At 36.7% G+C, this 25,683-nt stretch overlaps 3 protein-coding genes, 1 long non-coding RNA gene and 1 pseudogene across 4 annotated transcripts; 4 read left to right on the forward strand and 1 right to left on the reverse strand.

The window, feature by feature from the left end:
- Positions 1-3,380: 3,380 nt before the first annotated feature.
- On the forward strand, positions 3,381-3,914 carry LOC132274323 (LRR receptor-like serine/threonine-protein kinase RGI3). Its single transcript, XM_059775573.1, has one exon. It carries the CDS (start codon positions 3,381-3,383, stop codon positions 3,912-3,914), a length of 534 nt encoding a protein of 177 aa, XP_059631556.1.
- A 31-nt stretch (positions 3,915-3,945) lies between these two features.
- Positions 3,946-7,308, forward strand: LOC132274320 (MDIS1-interacting receptor like kinase 2-like). The gene is made up of 2 exons (XM_059775572.1): positions 3,946-6,387; positions 6,725-7,308. Exons 1-2 carry the CDS (start codon positions 3,963-3,965, stop codon positions 7,120-7,122), a joined length of 2,823 nt encoding a protein of 940 aa, XP_059631555.1. The 5' UTR covers positions 3,946-3,962; the 3' UTR covers positions 7,123-7,308.
- Positions 7,309-7,388: 80 nt separating this feature from the next.
- LOC132274324 (MDIS1-interacting receptor like kinase 2-like) lies at positions 7,389-17,700 on the forward strand. Its single transcript, XM_059775574.1, has 2 exons — positions 7,389-7,783; positions 17,219-17,700. The coding sequence occupies exon 2, from the start codon at positions 17,233-17,235 to the stop codon at positions 17,656-17,658; it is 426 nt and encodes a 141-aa protein (XP_059631557.1). The 5' UTR covers positions 7,389-7,783; positions 17,219-17,232; the 3' UTR covers positions 17,659-17,700.
- LOC132274322 (MDIS1-interacting receptor like kinase 2-like) lies at positions 7,779-17,225 on the forward strand (annotated as a pseudogene).
- Positions 13,699-20,949, reverse strand: LOC132274325 (uncharacterized). The gene is made up of 4 exons (XR_009470384.1): positions 20,569-20,949; positions 20,420-20,490; positions 19,072-19,127; positions 13,699-14,000 (listed from the first exon to the last, which is right to left on the reverse strand). It is a non-coding gene; the product is annotated as an uncharacterized LOC132274325 (long non-coding RNA).
- Positions 20,950-25,683: the final 4,734 nt, after the last annotated feature.

Consider the following 25,683-nt stretch of genomic DNA (forward strand, 5'->3'; position numbering starts at 1 on the left):
AGGTCTTCGATTCGAGATTCACTAAAGATGAGGCTTGAACAAGTAGTTTATGGGCAATTGAGAATCCAAATTTATAAAAACATGATTAAAGAACATAATTGAAGAATTGATTTTATCAATCTGGCCATGGATCGGATTAGGTATCAATCCTAATCCGATCTGCTCCTAACGGATTAGACAAATCCAATCCGTACACTACTGATTGAATCCATGTAATAACGGATGGGATCGGATTAAATCCGCGGATTGGGTTTTATCTAAATTATCTATTATTATTTTTATAATTAATATTATTTATTATTTATATATTTTTTTAAAATTTTAACCATAACTTAATATAAAAAATTTTAATTTATGAATATTAATTCATATATTTAAATAATTATTAAGTAATAGATCTTTAGAGTCCATTAAATTATCATTAACTAATTAAATTAACTAATATATTCTTTGAAAATATATATATATATATATTTCACAGATCGGACTCACGAATCAGATCGAATTTTTAACAGCTCAATCCGTGAGCTACAGATTCGATTTTTTTGAATCTGCCACCGATCTGTAAGTGTAGCAATTCGATCCGATCCGATCCGCGGATCGAAATTCACCAATTATTTACCCACCCCTATATTTATGACTTTATGAGATAATTAATAAAATATTACTCGTAATAAATAATCCCATTGTCGGAGTGCATGTCATTTTCTAAGTACTGTATATATTAGGTAATCATTATGCTCTCTTTGTGCGTTCCTTGCACGCTATGCTGGGTCAATCTGTTGCAATGGCCACTAAAAAAATTCTAAGGCCATTATCATTATCATCACGAGAAAACCAATGCTCAAGCCCAAGGAACAAAGACTCCAGTCAAGAACATGATTAAAGATTTGATTTTATCAATAAGATCTTTGAGTGTTTTTTTAATTAATATCGAGCCATTGGAGTTTATTAGAAGTAGAGAGGCTTTAAATGTGTTCAATTAGGAGATGAAGCCTTAATTAAATTTTCTCAAAAAAAAAAAAATGAGCATAATTTTGTACAATTTTCAATATTCCCGAAAATAAAAAACCATTCTCAGAAAATTAAAGAAAGGCCCTTCCTGAGATGAGTGTGAATAGACACAGTTCCTGTTAACATCACTAGTGCTAATCTTAAGAATCAGCTTGTGGTGGTAATACATTCTCCAAGTGATAAACGTCGTTCTCAGAAAATTATATTTTCTTCCTTTTTCTCTGATTTAATTTTCTTTTTTTAATTATTCTCGGACTAAGCAGCAGCACAAACAACAACAATAATAATGGAAGTGTCACCCGCTTACGCCTTGATGGTATCGATTGCTATTTGGAAGTGTCACGAGCAAAGGGGACTGGTATCAATTGTGAATTTGTTCATAATTAAACGGGACAGGTACGAATTTAAGCAAACTCGTACCATACCTACTCCGTTGTCATCCTATCCAAATCCAGATAAGAGGGGGCAAAGGGGCAAAAATAAATAAAAAAAAATAAAAATAAGAGTGGGACCCACCATGATGGTGAGCCAGTCAATGTAGGCCTCACTCCTATATGAGTCGCCCGACTTTCAAGTGTTAATGATGAACCTCATTTCTATGTGAATTACCCTGGCTTTCGATTGTCAAAGGGTGAGACACCGAATATTAGCGTCAATTGTGGACCTACTCCCATGTGAGACACTGCTTATCGGGTATCTGTTCACATACCAGTGCTCTTTTAATATTGGTGGTAGTTGTTTACCTTGAGTTTATGGGTGTTGTGAGAGTAGTAGGCCATCTTGTAGCCGAGTTAACACAAGTACAGAGTACTGAGTACAGAGGTCTTGTGTTCAATTTGTGGTCATCATGTAACCGAGATAACACAACAACAATCAAACCCAATCTCTTCTCTCTTCCTGCGCTCCAAACAGCAGCAGCCCTTGCAATTGGGTTGGGATTGGTTGCAAATAATAAAACAATCATATGCAAAATAAAAGAAAGTAAAACAAATAAAGTTTGACAGATGACACTAGGATTTTTAGCGAGAAAATCCCGTTTGACAGAAGTGACCAATAGTTGTGGGAAAAACCTCGTGGACTGTGCAGTCCAGAACAAAACGATCTACTATATTTAAAACAAAATACAATGAACTTTCACTCAGGCTCACACCCTATCATTCTACCAAAAACTAATTACTGACAATCTTCGGCTTTGCGATGTCCCATCCAATAGCTCTTGACTTCAGGCTTACTAAAGGATATATATATATATAAAAACTCAAACATTACACCTTTAATTTTTTATTTGTTTATATTATAAACTTTTTAAATTTTTTATTTTCTTCCTATTATTAAACTCTGCCAAATGAAAAGGCCCTCCCCAATTTTTTTTTTTTTTTTTTTTTTTACTTATATGGACAATACTTAGGTCTTCACCAGTGAAAATGTACACCGTCTTCACTGCTGATGTGGATCAATAAAAAATAGATACGTGGTAATGAAAGAAGACATATCCATTTTTTATTGGTCCACATCAATGGTGAGACAGTGACCAAAAGAGATTCAATAGTGGGTCCAAAAAATTTCTATCTTTATCACACCATCACATTTTTTTTTCTCCCATATTTGTAAAACTTCCTATATTCTTCTTTTAACTTTTATTTTCTTTGTTTTTATTTTTCCTTCTTATTTCTTACATATTTTTCCTTCTTTTTCATTAAATTTAAGTATAAGTTGTATAATTCTAAAATCAATTATGTGACAAGAAAGATTAATTGGATTAACTATTTATTAGAATATTAAAATGTCACTTTTATATTTTTCGCCTAAGACCTCAAATTATATTGTGCCGCCCCTTGTTATACTTATGTCCTATTAACATCTCTGGTGATGAAGGAGATTATCCATATTGGAAGACCTATAGTCTAAGATTTTATGGTCTCTTAAATGTTTTATTATGCAAGTAAAAAGAACAAAAGAAACCCCTGTTAACATTTCTTTCTCCATTGTGGTTTTGTTACTTGTTATTTAAAATATTTCCAACTCTCTGTTTCCCCGCTTAGTGAAAATACAGTAAAAACATGCATTTCTCAACCTGCAAGGAACTCTTTCATTGTGTAAAATTTAATTTTATTAGAAAAACTCAAATAAAAAAATTGCTTATTTATTAGAAAAATATATATGCCCAAGTGGGTGTCAAAGATATTTCCCTTTGATGACAGTGATCACTGATCAGTGACTGAACTCAGGTTTCACAAACAAAGATCCAAAATTGAGACTTTTGCAAACCCATCTAAGCAAATATATTTCCCAGACAGTGGGTCAGCCCAATCAATCTATAAATTGATTACCTCTCCACGCTCAACCCAACCATTGACAAATCCGCAATGAAATTTCTAGTAACAAATCCGCAATTCCACCATCAATTTCTTTCTAGTCTCCAAATTTTGTTCATTTCCATCAACATCCTTGTGTTGCTTTCTTTTTCCGATTTCACTGCTTGTGATTCTTCTTCTTCTTATTCTGCAGCTCCAATTAGAGAAAAGGAAAGAGAGGCTCTTTTAAAGTGGAAAGCCAGTCTTCACAATCAAACCCAATCTCTAATTCTCTCCTCTTGGAGCCCAAACACCAGCAGCAGCCCTTGCAATTGGGTTGGGATTCATTGCAAGAAGGGTAATGGAAGTGTCACCCGCATACGCCTTCCAAGTGTTGGCTTAAGAGGTACACTTCACTATCTCAACTTCTCATGCTTTTCCCATCTCCATAGCATTGATCTTTCTGACAATTCACTCTACGGGACAATCCCCAACCACATCACTAGCCTTTCCAAGCTCACCGATCTTGACTTGTCTTCTAATTCACTCTACGGGACAATCCCCAACCACATCACTAGCCTTTCCAAGCTCACTAGTCTTGACTAGTCTTTTAATTCTCTCTCCGGACTAATTCCATCTGAGATAGGGAAACTGATGTCGCTCACTAAGATGTCACTCGCGACCAACAATCTCATAGGTCCAATCCCTGCTACAATGTGGAACTTGACCAACTTGACACTTCTATACCTTTTTACCAACAAACTTTCAGGACCCATCCCTCAAGAAATTGGAATGTTGAGGTCTCTTGTCGATCTCCAATTGTCCGAGAACAACTTCTTAGGTCCAATACCAACTTCGATAAAGAACTTGGTCAACTTAACCACTCTGTATCTTGATAACAACAAACTTTCAGGACCCATCCCTCAAGAAATTGGAATGTTGAGGTCTCTTGTCGATCTTGATTTGTCCGAGAACAACTTTTCAGGTTCAATACCTGTTTCGATAAAGAACTTGGTCAACTTAACTACTCTATATCTTATTACCAACAAACTTTCAGGACCCATCCCTCAAGAAATTGGAATGTTGAGGTCTCTTGTCGATATCAAGTTGTCCGAGAACAACTTCTCAGGTTCAATACCTGCTTCGATAGGGAATTTACGCAACTTAACCTGGTTGTACCTTCACGAAAATCAACTCTTTGGATCCATTCCATCCACTATTGGGAACTTGACCAAGCTCCTTGAATTGACTTCGGACGAAAATCTGTTATCTGGCTCTATCCCACGAGAAATAGGAAGGATGAAATACCTCGAGTATCTATCCTTATGGTCAAATAAATTCACTGGATCTATACCTATAGAATTAAATAATCTTACCCATTTGCAAAACTTGCAGTTGAGTATGAACGAGCTAACTGGTCATTTACCACATAACATATGCCATGGTGGATCACTTGTAAATTTCACTGCATTTGGCAACAAGCTCACAGGTCCAATCCCTAAGAGCTTGAAAAGTTGCACTAGCTTATACAGAGTTAGGCTTAATAGGAACCAACTATCTGGAAATATAGCAAAAGATTTTGGCATATATCCAAACTTAAATTATATCGATATGAGTGATAACAAATTGTTCGGTGAGCTTTCTGGTAAATGGGGCCAGTGCCATAATCTTACAAGCCTAAGAGTGTCCAACAACAATATTTCTGGTGAGATACCGCCTGAATTGGGAAATGGAACTCAGCTACGTGTACTTGACATCTCTTCAAACCATCTCGTCGGAAAAATCCCAAAGAGTTTAGAAAGGTTAACCTCATTGATAACCCTTGATTTAAGCAACAACAAACTTTCAGGAAACATTCCTTTGGAAATTGGTGAGTTGTCAGACTTGGAACGTCTTAATTTGGCAGCAAATAATCTAAAGGGCTCAATTCCAGAACTATTAGGAGAGTGCGTGAAACTATTGTATTTGAATTTGAGCAGAAATATGCTTGCGGAAGGTATTCCTTTTGGTATAGGCAATTTACACTCTCTTGAAAACCTTGATGTCAGCCACAATTTACTAAAATGGAAAATACTAGCCCAACTTGGACAATTGGATAAGTTAGAAGCATTGAATCTCTCCCACAATAAGCTTTCTGGATCCATTCCATTGACTTTTGAGGGTATGTTAAGCTTAAGTTCTGTTGATGTATCATACAATCAGTTGCAGGGTCCTGTTCCAAAAAATAAAGCCTTCCAAGAGGCTCTGTTAAGTGCATTCAGTAATAACAAAGCTTTATGCGGCAATGCCACTGGTTTGAAGGCTTGCGCCCCCACAACGAACAATGAAGCTAATAAGAAGGAGAAGAGCAACAAGCTTGTGATTTTGATTATAGTTCCTCTTTTAGCAATTTTGCTTCTTTCATTCATGGTTATTGGGATTATCTATCTTCTTTACCCAAAAGTGGGCAGAGTAGAAAATGAGCCAAGAAGAGAAAATAATGAGAATTTATTTGCAATATGGAGCTATGATGGAAAACTAGTGTATGAAAACATCATTGAAGCAACAGAGGACTTCAGCTCTGAACATTGCATTGGGGTAGGAGGATCAGCAAGTGTTTATAAAGCTCAGTTGCCGAGTGGTCAAGTTGTTGCTGTGAAGAAACTTCATGCCCCGGAAGATGATGGTGGGCGGGCTAATGATCAAAATGGTTTTACAAGTGAAATCCAAACATTAACAGAAATACGTCATCGGAATATTGTGAGGCTTTATGGTTTTTGTTTGCACCCACGACACTCGTTTTTGGTTTATGAGTTCTTGGAAGGGGGAAGTTTGCAAAAGATCTTGAGCAGTGACCAACAGGCCTCGGAGTGTGGATGGATTACGAGAGTGAATATGGTTAAAGATGTGGCAGATGCTTTGTGTTACATGCATCATGATTGTTCACCTCCTATAGTTCATCGGGACATATCAAGCAAGAATGTTTTGTTAGATTTTGAATATGTGGCTCACATCTCTGACTTTGGCAGTGCTAGGCTTCTAAATCCTAACTCTTCCAATTGGACTTCATTCGCGGTGACCTTTGGGTATGCTGCTCCAGGTAATTTTGTTTATTACATTATTTTAAATGATTTTGGTCCAATTGTTGTTCTAAGGAACACCTCTTTCAATCTTAATGGAATACACTAATTACACAATATACTAGATGCACTTCTTCATTTAACCCATCCTACCTTGATATATGATTAACATCATCTCCAATTTCTCGTTCATAAAAGATAATTTAGCCTAAATAGCGAAAATGTCCAATTTTTTGTACCTCTTGATCCTCACCTTTTTGTGTTCTATAGTTATGTTGAACAATGATTGTTAGAAAAAAAAAATTATATTGTCAAATTTCTCTTTACTTTTCTTGTCCTTTATTCATCGCTTTGCAGAGCTTGCTTATACAATGGAAGTGAATGAGAAATGTGATGTTTTTAGCTTTGGAATGTTGGTAGTAGAAGTGATCATGGGAAAGCATCCAGGCGAGCTCATCTCCTCTCTATCATCATCATCATCATCATCATCATCATCGCCACCAACATTGGTTGTCCAAGATATACTCTTGAAGGATGTGTTGGATCAACGTCTTTCATCTCCAACGGCAAAAATGGCAGAGGGATTAGTCTTTATCACCAAGCTCTCTTTTGCATGCTTGCATGCAAGTCCCCAATCTCGGCCAACAATGAGAGAAGTCTCCACAGAGCTATCGAAACAAAGGCCAACTCTGCAAAATCCATTCCACAAGATTACACTAGGACAAGTGCTTGATATTAGATCTTTAGCCTCTTGAGCATTTTTGCATCTTTTAATTTTTTATGTTCTTGTGTTACTTTTTCCACTTTAAATTTTCAATTTTTTCGTTTCTGTGTTGTATTCCTTTATCCTGTTTATCTTGTGTGGTGAGGATGATGCCAAGATTGTTGTAAGATACATTGCGTTTTATTGCACATCGTAAGACCAATCTAAGTTCCTCTTATTCAATAACATACATAGCTATTATCGTAACCTGCTGATGAACACAATATAGGGCAAAATTCAGTGTTGTTGAGAGTTAAATGTGTTTGTTGTCATTCTTCAATTAAGAAACTTCTAGAGTGTTATTTAGTGTAAAATATTGGGCACAGAGAGTTTCAGTGGTCTGTTTAGTCTATCATTGTAGCAGCAGTGAGTGAAGGAGAAAAACTCTTTGTGTTTGTGTGTGTGTATGTAGATATATATTTGAACTTATATTATATATGATTGTTTCTGATGGTGATTTTTTTTTTCTAAATTTACAGAAAGAATTTTGCTCACCTGTCATGCTTGCTTACTCGTAAAGGTTGGTATGTGCTTAAAGGTGCTGCTCCTCTCATGTTTCAGGGTTTTATGCTTCTTCAGCTACATTGGACTTATCATCATGGAAGCACGCAGGGGCGGAGCCAGTGTATGCCCGGGGGGGCACTTGCCCTCCTGTAACCTTCTACAACTCATTTCTTCTCTAATTCTTTTCTTCATTCACTATGCACCTGCACACACAACACTTTGACCCTATATATAAACACTCACTGCACACAATCACATTCAACCTTTTTCCTTCTCATTCATTGCATTATCACCACATTTAATGTATTTAATTTCAGCTAATGTTCAATCAGTGCATTGTCACCACATTTAATGCATTGAATTTGAGCCAATAATGAAAACAAGTGGGAAGTCTCCAACTTCACAATAATGAGAACTGTGTTCGCGCCAGCGGTCCAACAAAGAGGCAAAGTAGTAGTATCTTTCTTTGATACATTTCTATATAAATAAATATGTATCATGAATGTATTCTATAAATTGATACTTCTCCATGCAGTACTAGAGCCCTTCATCATCCAACCATTGCCCTCTTGTAGTTCATTGTAGCAAACCGACCCACAACGAAATTACTAGTAGATAGGCCGTTCCACCACCAATTTCCTTCTGAATTTCAACTTTTGTTCGTTTCCATCATCTTCCATGTGTTGCTTTCTCTTTCCCATTTCACTACTTGTGATTCTTCTGCAGCTCCAAGGAAATGGCAGAAGGAAAGGAAAGAGAGGCCCTTTTAAAGTGGAAAGCCAGTCTAGACAACCAAAGCCAATCTCTTCTGTCGTCTTGGGCTCGAAATAGCATCCCCTGTAATTAGGTTGGGATTGGTTGCAACAAGGTTGGAAATATCACCCAAATAAGCCTTGAAAATGTTGGTTTAAGAGGTACACTTCACAATCTTAAATTCTCATGCTTCCCTCATCTTCTCAACTTATTTATTCATAACAATTCGTTGTATGGGACAATCCCCAAGAACATCAATAGCATTTCCAATCTCACCAAGCTTAACTTGTCTGTAAATTATCTCTCTGGAGCAATTCCACATGAGATAGGGAAACTAAGGTCACTCAATGAGATATCACTCGTGGCAAATAATCTCACAGGTCCAATCCCAGCTACAATGTGGAAATTGAGCAACTTGAGAGTTCTATTCCTTCATGCCAACAAACTTTCTGGATCTATCTCTCAAGAAATTGGGAGGCTAAACTCTCTGGTAGATTTAAGCTTGTCAACAAACAATATAGTAGGTTCAATTCCTACCACCATAGGGAATTTAGGTAACTTAACCAGATTGTACCTTCACAAAAACAAACTCTCCGGATCCATTCCATCCACTATTGGGAACTTGACCAAGCTCTTTGACTTTACTTGTTCCAAAAATTAATTATCTGGCTCTATCCCATGAGAAGTAGGAAGGCTGAAATCCCTCTTGTATCTAACCATGTTCATCAATAAATTCACTGGCTCTATACTGACAGAGTTAAGTAATCTTCCCCATTTGAGAAGGTTGCATTTAGACGTAAACAAGCTTGCTGGTCATTTACCACATAACATATGCCGTAGTGGATCACTTACACAGTTCACTGCATCTACAAACAATCTCACAGGTCCAATCCCTGAGAGCTTGAAAAGTTGCACTTGGTTATTCAGAGTTTGGCTTGAAAAAAATCAACTTTATGGAAATTTATCAAAAGATTTCGACATATATCTAAACTTGGATTATATCGATTTGAGTGATAATAAAATGTATGGTGAGCTTTCTGGTAAATGGGGCTAGTGCCACAATCTAACAAGCCTAAGAGTGTCTAACAACAATATTTCTGGTGAGATACCACCTGAATTGGGAAATGCAACTCACCTTCGTGTGCTTGACAGCTCTTCAAACCATCTCATCGGGGAAATTCCAAAGAGTTTAGGAAGGTTAACCTCGTTGATAGACCTCGATTTAAGCAACAATAGACTTTCAGGAAACATTCCTTTAGAAATTGGTGAGCTATCAGACTTAACACGTCTGAACTTGGCAGCAAATAATCTATGAGGCTCTATTCCTGAACAATTAGGAGAGTGCGTGAAACTATTATAGTTAAATTTGAGCATAAATAATTAATCTTGTTAAAGATATTCCTTTTCTCATAGGCAATTTACACTCTCTTGAATATCTTGATGTCAGCCACAATTTATTAAAAGGGGAAATACCACACCAGGTTGGACAATTAGAAACTTAGAAGCAATGAATCTCTCCAACAATAAACTCTCTGGTTCCATCCCATTCACTTTTGATGGTACGTCAAGTTTGAATTTTGTTGATGTGTCATACGAGCAATTGAAGGGTCCACTTCCGAAAAATAAAGCCTTTCAAGATGCTCCATTTAATGCATTCAGAAATAATAAAGGTTTGTGCAGCAATGCCACTGGTTTGAAGGCTTGCACCCCCACAACGAACAATGAAGCTAATAAGGGGGAGAATGGTAACAAATTTGTGATTTTGATTATAGTTCCTCTTTTAGGCATTTTGCTTCTTTCATTTATGATTGTTAAGATTTTCTATATTCTTTACCCAAAAGTGGGTAGCATAGAAAATGAGCTCAGAAGAGTAAACAATGAGAATTTGTTTGAAATTTAGAGTTATGATGGAAAAATGGTGTATGAGAACATCATTAAAGCAACAAAGGACTTCATCTCTGATTATTGCATTGGGGGAGGAGGATCAGCAAGTGTTTTTAAAGCTCAGTTGTCGAGTGGTCAAGTTGTTGCTTTGAAGAAACTTCATGCTACAGTAGATGGCAGACAGGCTAATTGTCGAACATGTGGCTCAATTTGAGGCTTACATCACCCATGACATCATCTTCTTGGCCTCCAAGTATATGTGTTCATCAAGCTTTATTCTTGGCCTCCAAGAATGTGTGCCTAGCAAGTCTTTTAAGTGGTCACCAAGTAGCCTCATTTTGGTGTCCCATTTTGGCTATAAATAGCCTTGCCCTCCATAGTGTTGAAGCATCCCAAATCAATTGAGTGAGTTTGTAATATCAGTTAGTGGGTGAGAGAATTTGGGTGTAATTGGGTTTTGGGTGTGAGCCACTTTGCCTTATATCTCTTTATTTCCATAGTGAAAAATTGTTCTGTCTTCTCCCCGTGGATGTAGGCATAGCCGAACCACATAAATCCTTATCTCGTTTGTGCGTGCCATTTTAATTTCTTATCATTATTTTTCTCTTTATTCTTATAAAATCCTATTCGATCCTTTTTTTTTCATAACAAACTGGTATCAAAGCTCGGGTTCGTGTATATCGTGTACAGATACTGTTCACACGCATGGTACTATTCACATATACTATTCGGGTACTGTTCACAAATACGGTACTATTCAACGAGAAATATTTTGGGGAGTTTTTTTAGATGTCGACCAGATACGAGATTGAGAATTTGATGGCAAGATTAGCTTCAGTTTTTGGCGCATTAAGATGCAGGCCCTGCTGACTCAACAAGGTCTAAAGAAGGTATTGTTCGGGAAGGACAAGTTGCCAACAATGAAGATAAGAATGAGGTCGATGAAAAGGCGCGCAGTGCGATTATTTTGAATCTAGTTGATGAGGTGTTGCGCAAAGTTATTGATGAAGACATGGCGGCAAAATTGTGGCTGAAATTAGAGAGACTGTATATGACGAAGTCTCTCACCAATAGACTTTACCTGAAACAGAGACTCTACACCCTTCGTATGAAGGAAGGTATGTCTCTTAAGGAGCATATTGTTAATTTCAATTCTATTATTATGGATTTGAAAAATACTGATATTAAAATTGATGACGAGGATCAAGCCCTTATTTTGTTGTGTTCTTTGCCTCCTTTATGTGAGCATTTTGTTACCACATTACTCTATGGAAAAGACATTATTAGTATGGAGGATGTTGAATCCTCATTGAACTCTCAGGAGTTGAGGAAAAAGGTGTCTGAGAATATTGGAGATGAGCAGGCCGAGGGTCTATTTGTAAGAGGCAAAGGTGGGACAAAGGGTTCTGCTAGTAGGGGCAAATCTAGATCTCATAAAAATGTGGAATGTTACTAATGTCATGAGATAGGGCACATCATCAAGCACTGTCCCAAACTAAAGGCAAAGAATGGGAATGGCAAAGAAAAGGTTCAAGAAACAGCTTTTGTGGCAATTGATACAACGAGTGATTCGGAAAGTGATGAATATGTTCTCATGACAACCTCGTGTTCAGGCATGTCATTTAATGACAGTTGGATTCTTGATTCTGGTTGCTTTGTTCATATGTGTCCCAGTAGGAATTCTTTATCTTCCTATAAAGAGGTGAGAGGTGGTTCGATTTTGACGGCAGATAGGAAAGCTTTCAAAATTTTGGAAATTGGAACAATCAAGATCAAGACGCACAATGGGTTGGTGAGAACATTGTCAGATGTGCGACATATACCGGATCTGAAGATGAATCTTATTTCAGTGGTGTGCTAGACTCCAAAGGTTACAAGGTTGTAACAGAGGGTGGAGCAATGATGGTCGTGATGGATTATCTTATAGTGTTATAGAGCACCAAGGTGAAAATTTTGTATCTTTTCCAAGGGAATATAATAACAGGTGGAGCTTCTACAGGGTCTTCTACAGCTAGCAGAAATCTGCGTTTAGGTCTTGGCAAAAGAAGAGTTCGAAAGAGGAGTTACAATCCTAGTTCTCAAAAGGGTTGTGAGGGGATTACACAACATGATGGGAGAATGAAATCTATTTTCAGATGGCAACCAAAATTGCAGCAGTGCTTACAGGGAGGCAGACCCATGAGGACAGGTGTGATATTGACTTGCAATAATCTTGGTGGCAATGAGATAGTCCATTCGAGTGCCATTAAGATGTGTGGAAGGCAAGTAGTTGGTCACAATAAAGATGCGAGGAAAAGTCAAGGACGTCCAATTCTCCACGAGGGTGAGACGATGACTTTTCATTACCAGCCGGTGGTTCGTGGGCGGTTGGAGAAGGTTACTGAAGGAGATGTCAAACTTGGAATTTTTGAGGGTGTCTTTGATAAGCATTTAGAGTTTGACAGAAATACTGGAGGTATGTTTGTGGCTACGCAAGACATGCATGGGTTGAAGAATGAGAGCCCGAGGGTTAAGTTTGAGGATGACTCAAACTTAACTAAAATTCTTAATTAATTTGTTTTGTGGAGAAGATAGTTTGTTTTGTAGAGATACAGTGGCTCATTTGAATTTTCATCAAGGTGGAGATTTATTGAACATGTGGCTTAATTTGAGGCTTGCATCACCCATGACATCATCTTCTTGGCCTCCAAGTATATGTGTTCATCAAGCTTTATTCTTGGCCTCCAAGAATGTGTGCCTAGTAAGTCTTTTGAGTGGTCACCAAGTAGCCTCATTTTGGTGTCCCATTTTGGCTATAAATAGTCTTGCCCTCCATAGTGTTGAAGCATCCCAAATCAATTGAGTGAGTTTGTAATATCAGTTAGTGGGTGAGAGAGTTTGGGTGTAATTGGGTTTTGGGTGTGAGCCATTTTGCCTTGTATCTCTTTATTTCCATAGTGAAATATTGTTCTGTCTTTTCCCCGTGGATGTAGGCATAGCCGAACCACATAAATCCTTATCTCGTTTGTATGTGCCATTTTAATTTCTTGTCATTATTTTTCCCTTTGTTCTCATAAAATCCTATTCGATCCTTTTCTTTCATAACACTAATGATCAAAATAGTTTTACAAGTGAAATCTGAACATTGAGAGAAATATGGCATCCGAATATTGGGAAGCTTTATGGTTTTTGTTCACACCCATAACACTTATTTTTTGTTTACGAGTTCTTTGAAGGGGGAAGTTTGCAAAAGATCCTGAGCAGTACTAAAGAACAAGCCATCGAGGAGTGTGGATGGTTTAACGACCCAAAAAATCGGCATGACCTCTGCAAAAAAAAGTCCTTCTACAACCTGCTTAATGCATATGAAATGCAATGGCCTCACTTGGGCCTTCAAAACTGAACTAACATACTCCAACACAAGATGTACATAATAAACCTTAATCTAAAATCTACAACATCAACACCATCCTTAAAAGAGTTCATCATCATCATCCCATTCATCCAGAACATAGAAATACCTGTCTTATACATAATCCCATGCTCACATACTAGAATTTTACTCCAATTACATCAACTTACAGTCCATGAAGCAAAATTACAATAACAAGAGTTCATAAGTCTCTATACTGAATATAACAAACTAAGGTTTTACAAAAATAATGGGACATAGATACAAAAATAGCAAAATAATCTTCTATCCAAACTAGGCCTGTGGTGGAACGTCATCCGCCACTTCTTTCCCGTGTCCTAAAAAATGTTAAAAAATAATGGGGTGAGCATAAAGCTCAGTAGAAGTCGCCTAAGGTGTCAGTTTTGGACTCCCTTGAGCCACATAACATTTAAAGGAATAGAAAAGGAATCGGGGTCATACAATGGGCCCATACAACATTTTCAACTCAATAGGCAACAATCTTAATACTTAACACAATTCCACAATTGATGTGTATAATATGAAATATGATGTACCGTCCCAAATCTGATCTATACCAACCCAACCCACACTTTTTTAAAAAAAAATCCGCTAACTGACTTTACCGAGGTGAGATTAATAACTATCCCCGGTTCCAAATCCGGCAACCGTTAAAGGGCCTAGTATTAACTTTTTCACGCCCTACACTGGCCGCGCTCCCTCTAAGTCAAGTTAGTCCCGGACTCGCGAAATCCGGTTCATTTAAAATAAAATAAAAATAAATAAATAAATAAAAACCTTTGCATCTTTTTTTTTTTTTTTTTAAAAAAAAAAAAAACTTTAAAAAGCTTTACTCTTTAGAAGAATCAAAATTTTCCCTTTCACCTCTTCTCCGAACCCCTTCTTTATGCCATGATATGCTATGTAATGATTTACATCCTTATAATTTCAATTCCATCATTATTGTATCAAGAACAACATCATTATAGCATTTATATTATCAACTAAGATTATGGCATACATTGGAAGTTTAAAACCACAAGGACATAATTATCTCAAGTCTAATATATGAACAAGAATCATCCACAAGCATGCACAACATATAAGTATGTACACAATATCATGCTTTAACACATAAAACATTCATAATCCACAATCTCATATCAAGATTTAAAATTTTAGAAATATAACATAAGTAAATAGAAATTGCTCAAATACAAAGGCAAAACTTAACACATTAGGGAGACCCCTACCTCACAAGAAGAACAACCCAAACAAAGCCTCAATGAAACCCCAAATCAGCCCCAAAACAGCCCAATTCGAATTCCCAATTGGTGGCCAAACGGAGATTGGCTCCTATCAAAACGACGGCCTCGACGAGCTCTCCAACTTTGCCTTAAGCGGCAATACCAAATTCTCAAAGAAAGTGGCTAGATCAAGGCTAGAAATCGTGAAGAAAATAAAATAAATAAAAACAGAAACTTATACTGGCAGAGAGGAATGGCGTGAGAATGCTGATACAATGGTCATCTAATGACCCTTGGTCATTAGTTAAAAGCTAGGATAGTGGTGGGTCTCAATGGCCACTAAATATAACATTTAAATTATAGCATATAGATATATATAAACACCAACCAATTAACAACCACATATTAAACATGTATCCATATAGAAATGCATTAAATAAAAAATGCATGAGATGCAATGGACCCAAAATAAAATCCCCGTACTCAATGACTCCGACAACGGGTCCCACGTGGGACTTCTCGGCCCGAAAAACGGAAAAATACTGAAATGGCGACCATTGCATTTCCACGAGCCCTGAACCCAAGGAAATATCCCAATGAACACTCTGACACACCCGGCACACTCCACGGTATCCGGCATGCAAAATGAGAAAAGACTAAAATACCCTCGTAAAATAAAAAAATGAAAAAAAAATGAAAAATGTCAAAAATCATAAACATTACAGATGGATTAAGAGAGTGAATGTGGTTAAAGATGTGGCAGATGCTTTGTGTTATATGCATCATGATTGTTCGCCTCCTATAGTCATCGGGACATATCAAGCAAGAATGTTTTGTTAGATTCTAAATATGTGGCTCACGTCTCTAAGTTTGGCATTGCTAGGCTTCTAAATCCTAACTCTTCTAATAGGACTTCATTTATGGGGACCTTTGGGTACAGTGCTCTGGGTATTTTTTATATTTTAATCTTTTGTTGAAACGATTCATTTTAAAAACCGATTGAATGAACTAAGGTTATACATTAGATGTGTATAATCTTCATATCTTTATATCTGAAATTTAGTCTTGGCATAAAAATAGGGTGAAGTGGAAAAAAAAAAAAAAACCCCTGTAGTTTAAAAATTGTGCAAATAACATCTTTTATGTTTAAATCCGACCCATGTAGTATGAAAAAGTGAGCAAACAATGACTTCTGACCCCAAAAAGTGACATGTGCGGGTCATGTGACCAAAAAAGGTTCTTTAATACCAACACTGCCTTTTTGGAATTCCCAAATTGTCCCTCATTCATTTCTCCTCCAATTGCATATATATTACATTATATTTCATTTGATTTTTTAGATAAAGATAATAGTAACAATTATTTATTTGATTTAAAGATATATATATTTTACATTATATTTTATTATTATTTATTGATTTTTTACATTATATTTCATTTGATTTTACTCTTTAATTTTGTGTAAGCCCTTTTAAGTAATTTCAATTTCTACTTATCTTTTATTATTTTTGTAAAGAGAATCTTGAGGGGCATTTTCTTACTTTTGCGTATCTCACTTTTTTAATTGACAATAAGCCCTTGTTTGCTCACTTTTCATACGACAGGGGTGTTATTTGCATACTTTTCAAACTACAAAGGGTTTTTTTGAACTTCATCCCATAAAAATGTACCATATAGTTTCTCGATGTCGTAATCTTGGGGGACTTCTATCACTTGTTAGATGTACAATCATGAATTTGTGACCAAAAGTTAAAACAACAACAAAGATAGCCTTTGTGCCAACTACTAATTGGGGTCAGCTACATGAATCACATTTTTTCATTCCGCTCTAGGTAACGCCATACATTCAGCCAAACCACATGTTATTATATCATTTTTGCCTAATTTTATGTACATTAACTTTTGTCTTCCCATTCCGCTAGCATTACCCTCAATATGGATCATGTCATGCACCATTCTTAACTGACATACTTAAATGGCCTTTTGTGCACATGTCCAAACAATCTTAGCCGACCTCTCATTTTATCTCTAATTTTATCCTTTCTGGTCTTACAGCATATCCATCTCAAAGTTCGTGTTTCCGTCACACTCTATGACTAACATTATCTTCAATTTCTCCTTCAAAACACATAATTGAGCCTAAATAATAAAAATGTTTAATTTTTTGTCCTCTTGATCCTCAATCTTCACTTCATCCACACTTTTTTGTGTTCAATAGTTGTGCAGATTAAATAATGATTGTTAGAAGAAAAAAAATAGCATTGGCAGATTTCTCTTTATTTCTCTATCATTTATTCATTGCTTTGCAGAGCTTGCTTACACAATGGAAGTGAATGAGAAATGCGACGTTTATAGCTTTGGAGTGCTGGTGCTGGAAGTGATCATGGGAAAGCATCTAGGCGAGTTCATCTCCTCTCTATCATCGCCATCATCATCAGCCTCATCATCATCAGCATCACCACCACCGCCACCACCGACATTGCTTGTCCGAGATACATTCTTGAAGGATGTGTTGGATCAACGTCTTTCATCTCCAACAGAACAAGTGGCTGAGGAATTGGTCTTTATTGCCAAGCTAGCTTTAGCATGCTTGCATGTCAGTCCGCAATCGCAGCCAACAATGGGAAAAGTCTCCACAGAGCTATCAAAACAAAGGCCAACTATGCGTAATCCATTCTACATGATTACAATAGGACAACTATTTGATATTGGATCTTCATCAGTCATGACCATTTTTGCATATTTTTAGTTTTTATTGTCATGTTTATTGTTAAATGATATAAATATAAAAGTTATATCCTCTCTAACAGCTTAAGCTTTTGGAGTAGATGGTTGTTCACATTTATCTTTGCATTATATTGCACATCATAAGACCAATTTAAGCTCCTCTTATTCAGTAACATACTTGCCTGTTTTCATAATCGGAAGAAGACAATATGGGGATTAACTAAGTGTGTTGTTGAAATTTTAATATGTTTGTTGTCGTTCTTTGGATAACAAACTTGGAATGTTACAAAGTGTAGAATATTGGGCAGAGAGAGTTTCACTATCCTATTTAGTCTAACATTATACCCCTTCTAATACTCTATTAGAAAACTGAACCAAACAGACCCACTCTCTCCAGATCCATTCCATCCACTATTGGTAACTTGACCAAGCTCTTCAACTTGAATTTGTTTCTAAAATCAAATATCTGGCTCCATCCCCCGAGAAGTAGAAAGGCTGAAATTCCTTGAGTATCTAGTCGTGTTTGTGAATAAATTCACTGGCTCTATACCTACAGACTTGAATAATATTACCCATTTGAAAGAGTTGCAATTAGGTGACAATGAGCTTTCTCAGTGGATCACTTGCGTATTTCACTGCATCTAGCAACAATCTCACAGGTCCAATCCCAGAGAGTTTGAAATGATGAACTAGCTTATACAAAGTTAGGCTTTAACAAAACTGACTTTCTGAAAATATTTCAAGATATTTTATTTTGCCACATATCCAAACTTAGATTATATCGATTTGAGTGATAATATGAGTGTCCAACAACAATATTAATGGTGAGATAAAACCAGAATTGGGAAATGCAACTCAACTAAAGAGTTTAAGAAGGTTAATTAACCTCATTGATCAAGGTTGCCTTAAGCAACATAAGACCTACAAGCAACATTCCTCCAAAAATTGGCGAGCTATCAGACTTGGTACGTCTTAACTTGGCAGCAAATAATCTAAGCAACCCAATTCCTGAAGAGTGTGTAAACCTATTATCCTTGAATTTGAACAGAAGTATGGGAAATACCTAGAGGTGCACATGATTCGGGTGGATCGGATAGGTTTGGCAGTTTGGACTTGGAAAAAGCCCAATAAAAAATGGGCCAGCATACAAACAAGAACTTTAATAAAATAACCCACCATGCATTGTTACTACCACTTCCACAAGAATAATGTCAAACCATGAAACTAATTCATTACATAAAATAACTAAACTTTCTTGACAATAAATAACACTACCACTTCTACTACCTAAAACAGTCAAGGAAACGACATAGTAAATTAAATAATTACACAAACTAGTAAAGCCCGCATAGATGCTCAAAAAAAATTTCAGCAATGCAGCAATACATAATAGCCAAAAAAATTGATTCAAGAGAACTCCATTATATTCTATTACCTTGAACAGTAAAGCCCGGGAAAGCAACCAATCTCCCCACACATCACAACAGGAACCTGAAAGTGTTATCATGCGAGATAAGGATAAAACAGTCCCTACTTTTTTTATACAAAACTGCTAGAAACTTTCAATTATTATGATGTCTGCTTCACATGTTTAGTCCATCATGCAGAACTACTTATTTTTAAAGTAGTGATTAAGGCATTGTGTTACCCATGGATACATATAATTTTACAAGGCGAGATTGGATGCTAACAACTAAAATATTGCACCACCAAAAATTCCACTTCCAAGTTAACATAAGTGAAAATGATTCTCATCAAACAATAAGTATCTGACCAGAACAACTCAATTTTCTCTCTTTTAATTTTTCATATTATATATACTCAACTGAACGAATTGTAATGGTAAAAGATGGCCCAATGCCTAATCACTTAAAAAATTGTTGACTAAACCTCGGAAAGTATCACAAAATACCTAATCATCTATATATGCGGATTGTTTCAAACTATCAAGAGCACGTCGAGAAATTAAGATACTTTAAAGTTTCGCAAGTCTGTGTCATTTCAAGGCAATCTAAATTAACTTAAAGTATATAGATATCGTACATTTGAACATCCATAAAAATGAAACTACCACGTTTTGTTTCTGAAGTGGGCTGTGCTCAATCCAGAAAGTCGCCAGAACACAGATTTTAGACATCATTAACAGTAAGTTTGGAAGGTGAAGATATTTGAAATTGGATTAAATCTAAATTCAACTGCAATATGAAAGAAGTGAGCTAAAGAAACAAAAAGGGATGAGAAATTATAGGGAGATCAGTCCCATGCAATCTAAGAGTGGCAATCCGACTAAAAAATAAATGCGCTATTTGGCTTGTGAGTAGACAATACAAGAGGAATTGAAAAGGAAATCTGTGACGATTTTAATGCTCCAACAGCTAAATCACTCAGACTCCACAACCAAACAGAGCTTTAAGGGAATAAAAGTTTGCCTTATATATTCTGCTGAACAGAAGTCATGATACTATTGGACAAAATTAAGACATAGGGGCAAAGATTTGTCCATGGGACCAATTGAATTTCCAAGAAGGTGGCCCACACACAAGTCAAGAATTAAGGCACACCCAGAATGGGGTCTGATCTGTAGTGATAAACAAAAAATCATCTCAACCACATTTTGGAAGACGCTGATGCTTTCCAGTACTCTCTCCAGAATTTCAATATAAAGTCATTCATCAATTTCAAAGCACGACTGTGAAATCTGTGATAACAGAAAGCATACTGTAGCTAAAACATAATATCAGCACCCAATAAACATGGACTCAACATCTGCTAAATTTACTTACTTTAAAAATTGGAGCCTTGAAAGTTTAAGATCCAAACTCGAACTCAAAAATTCCTCAAGCCTCAGTTATGACTACAAAAGAATAAATATGGTCAAGATTGCATAGTTATACGGTTGCTAACAAGTAAAAAGCTAACAATTGATAATTACCTGATTCGTATTCTTCAATTTCTTGCATAGTTTCTTCAACTTCGATTGGAAGTGGTGAAGCCCGTAACCAATCTTGTGCACATATCAAGCACTCCACAAGTTTGGGCTTTAGAGAACTACGGAATTGATCAAGAACACGACCTCTAGTGCTAAAAGCGGATTCAGAGGAAACTGTAGACACAGGAATAGCCAAAAAAATCTTTAGCAACTTGAGCTAACACTCTATACCTGGAGCAATTCAATTTCCACCAACTCAATATTTCAAAACTTGGGACACACTTCTCACAGGATTCCTCCAAATATATATCCACCTCAGATTTGCAATCCATATCGTTTCTTCTTCCAAGTACTTTTCAAACATAGAGTCAAGAAAGTGTTCTTGCTCACGTGCTTCTCCAAGTGGTTGATCAACCGCCATTCCATTTGATTTTTGAGTCAAGCTGGCCAAAGATGAATTAAGTGAGTCATACAATTGGTACTCAGCAAAAACACGACTCATAGCCTCTTTTACCCTATGTGTTAGCTCATCTACCTTGTGAGGAGGATAAAGTTTACCAGAGCAAAACTTCACATACTTCATTTTGAAACGAGGATCCAACACAAGAGCAACCAACAACATTATGTCCATTTTTTCAATGCTCCAACAATACTTGTCAAATTTGCTCTTCATTCTAAAGGCCATGGAACTTAAACAAGTATCCGAACTTTTTGCCCACTTGGATAAAAGACTTTCAATTCCAATTACTTCTTTAAAATATGAATTTGAAGTGACATATAAACATCCAGACAACCATAAAGCTGTATCATAAATTTTTTGTAAGATTGTTTCAAACTTTCAAGAGCACGTCGAGAAATTAAGATACTTTAAAGTTTCGCAAGTCTGGGTCATTTCAAGGCAATCTAAATTAACTTATACTATATAGATATCGTACATTTGAACATCCGTAAAAATGAAACTACCACGTTTTGTTTCTGAAGTGGGCTGTGCTCAATCCAGAAAGTCGCCAGAACACAGATTTTAGACATCATTAACAGTAAGTTTGGAAGGTGAAGATATTTGAAATTGGATTAAATCTAAATTCAACTGCAATATGAAATAAGTGAGCTAAAGAAACAAAAAGGGACGAGAAATTATAGGGAGATCAGTCCCATGCAATCTAAGAGTGGCAATCCGACTAAAAAATAAATGCGCTATTTGGCTTGTGAGTAGACAATACAAGAGGAATTGAAAAGGAAATCTGTGATGATTTTAATGCTCCAACAGCAAAATCACTCAAACTCCACAACCAAACAGAGCCTTAAGGGAATAAAAGTTTGCCTTATATATTCTTCTGAACAGAAGTCATGATACTATTGGACAAAATTAAGACATAGGGGCAAAGATTTGTCCATGGGACCAATTGAATTTCCAAGAAGGTGGCCCACACACGAGTCAAGAATCAAGGCATACAAAAAATCATCTCAACCACATTTTGGAAGACGCTGATGCTTTCCAGTACTCTCTCCAGAATTTCAATATAAAGTCATTCATCAATTTCAAAGCACGACTGTGAAATCTGTGATAACAGAAAGCATACTGTAGCTAAAACATAATATCAGCACCCAATAAACATGGACTCAACATCTGCTAAATTTACTTTAAAAATTGGAGCCTTGAAATTTTAAGATCCAAAGTTGAACTCAAAAATTCCTCAAGCCTCAGTTATGACTACAAAAGAATAAATATGGTCAAGATTGCATAGTTATAGGGTTGCTAACAAGTAAAGCTAACAATTGGTATGTAATGACCCAAATCCTTATAGATCCGGATTATTAAACGGGTCCTTACCCAACCCAAAATCTTCCGAGGGTAAAACGGTCTCTTCACATTAAATTTAAATATCAAGCCCGAAAAGGGCAAAATGGTAATTTATCACAATTCAATAAATTGAGACTCAAGGGTACAACGGTTATTAACTTATATCACATAGTAAATAAAATAAGGTTCGGGGCAATATAGTCCTTTCGGGGGTTAAAATATAATTATGGCATTTTAGTGGGTCATAAAATAATTATTTACAACTTCAAGTGGGTGCGAAAGTGTAATTTGGGAAATTAAATACATACTACTTGAGTGGCATAAACCGGTCGACGTCTCCACACCATACGTCGACTGGTTTGGGTATGAACAGTGGAAAAACCCACTGCCAAGATACCGGTCGACGTATACACTGTAAGATATCGGTCGACGTATGGGGAGCCATACGTCGACTGGTTTGGGTCATTCACGTTCAAAATGCTTACTGTCTGTCAGGATACCGGTCGACGGGATGACACACGTCGACTGGTTTGGGTTATCCAGACTCGGTTGCCACTGTCCAAAGAAAAACCAAACACTTGATGCTCAACCACCCACGTCATTACACTTATGTACATAAATTAAGATATACTTCAACATCAAATTGTAATAACAACCACCTCGTTGATAACGTAATTTATAACACGTTACTTAAAATACACAAAACTAATTTTGAGTGAGTAATACTTAATTACATTTTCCAATAGCCATAATTGCAAACTTATTTACATTCTCCAAAAACTATGATTATACATGTAATGGTCAAATACAAAATAGCAAAAAATCATCTTCTAACAACTTTCAAGCTTTCGGAGGATTCTCATTCGCCATTTTCTTGCCATGACCTGAAAAATATAATAATATAGTGGGGTGAGCAATTTGCTCAGTGGGTGGCGCCTAAGACGCACCTCATAAGACCCCGTGAATCCAAAACAAAGAATAGGCCAATAGGAGTTGGGATCATTCAACATAGGAAAAATACAACATGGTTATCATCCTCAATTCAACATAGGAAAAATACAATATGGTTATCATTCTCAACACAAATAATAAGATTCAATGGAGATGCAATGCATGCTGATGTCGCTCCCCATTTTCACAATTAGAATCATCGCTTTCAAACTATTAATGTAACCCCCTTTGGTGACTCCGCAGGGCCGAGAGAAAGATTGGCTACTGTCCCTGACCTTTGGTGACTCCGCAGCGTCATTATGGGGCCCAGATAGCTCCACCACGCTGGGGCAATCTCCCTAGTTCCCTCTAGGTTACATTAACCGACCGGCCCGTTGGTGACTCCGCAGCGACCGGGTTTTCCAGAACACTTTCATCAAAATATTCTTTCCCAAAACTCCCCATTTTCATTTCAAAAACAATTTCTTCCCTTTATGCAACCCAATGGTGTACATGCATATCTCATGATCACAATACTATGAAAATGAGGAATTTGACACAACACAAGTAAGCATGTTCTCATACTTTTAATATTTAGACAATAATGGAGTATCACAAAATACAATAGGGCATGCTTTCATACACCATTCATAGCATGTAAACAATACAATAGGCATAAAACTCATTATATAAGCATGCTTCTCATATAGCACAATCAAGACAAGTCTTCACATATTCACCTATATACAATCAAGACATTTTAGGCTTCAATTAATACCAATAAGCATGTTATAACACAATTCAAGTAGAATAACTCACAAAGGTGCATGAATAATGTGAATTAGGAAGCCCCTACCTCAAAATGAGCAAAACCCTAGAAATGGGTCAAGAATTTCGAAATCCCTAGGAGGCACCAAATATGAATTTGATTGTACTCAAGCGTAGAGCTCGCCATGCTCTCCGATTTGCCTAAAACGGTATCCAAAATCTCTAAGTAATGAGAGAGGAATCCAAACTCAAAGTTTGGTAACAAAATGGAAAAGAAAAAAAAATGAAGAAGAGAAGAGAAAAAGGGAGGGTTACGAGAGAGAGAAAATGAGGAAGCCAAAATGGGTTTCTAGACCACTTATGTGGTTAATGGTGGGTCCCACCAATTTTATTTTCTTTTCCCTTTTTCTTTTACTTTCATTATCTACCTCACCCACATTTAATTACATGCACCACCAAGTAAACACCACATAATCATAGAAATTAAATTACACACAATGCAAATTGACCCAACTAAAAATCTCGTACGCAAAAATGTGAAAGGACAAAAATGCCCTTTCGGCGACTAAATTCTAGAAAAATGAAAATTGCCAAAAATCGGAAACGTCACAATCTACCATCCTTAAAGAGATTTCGTCCTCGAACTCTACCCTCCTTAAAGAGAAGAGGGCACAAACACATACCTTCCCTAGAAACACTTCACAAAACCCTAAGACAAGGGACTTGACATCTTTATTACTTTTGACACCGACGTCAATAGGCAATCACACTCTGCCGTCAGAAAACCCGGTGATCACCACCCTATGAGGATACCCCTCACTCACAACATTGCTCACCAAACTTGCTGAATTCTATACTCGACTTAGAATCACACTGGTCCTCTCTAAACTGTTATAAAAGGCTCGAAAGAAGAATGGTCGTAAGACCCCCAAACATAACAACGTCCTATCTCAAGTCACCCCTTTAAAGGATAACCCAAATCCCAACAAGGATCAGACTCAAATCCCAACAAGGATCAGACTCAAACTCAAATCAATACATCTCTGTCCAACCAACACTCGTCCTCTAACATACGGCTATACAATTACATGATCATACGACGACTACCAATCACACCAACCGGTAATTATCATACGGATCAACCTCAAGATAAGTAAATGATGAATCTCCCAACAACCACATAATCATGAGTTACCAAAATAATAAAATGTACTACCCTGTATTCTGAACACAAATCCTCAAAATGAGATTCTCAAAAATCAATGATTGTACCACTAACCTGTTATCAAACACCCAATACCACCAAGCACCTTTCGTCACTCAAAATAAATCATGTAAGTCCATATTGTCAAACCAACACAGCGTACGGTACCATACTTTCACTATCACCAACAAAGCAGAACAATCATTGACCTTTGACCCGACATCGTGTCAAAGAAGGATTAATTCAGGAGAAATGGTTGGCCAGGCCATTCTTATCCTCAATCCGATCTCGACATAAACATCGTTCCTGTCCTCAGGTCTAAACCTCGAACACAACCCTACACAATCCACAAAACCACTACAAGATCCATTCCCTAATCGATCCATCACTCTATATATCCTCAATAATCACGTAG

This window comes from Cornus florida, unplaced genomic scaffold (genome assembly GCF_030987335.1).
Source record: "Cornus florida cultivar Cherokee Brave unplaced genomic scaffold, ASM3098733v1 CherokeeBrave_3.0.0_Hap2_Chr09, whole genome shotgun sequence".
Classification (NCBI taxonomy): domain Eukaryota; kingdom Viridiplantae; phylum Streptophyta; class Magnoliopsida; order Cornales; family Cornaceae; genus Cornus; species Cornus florida.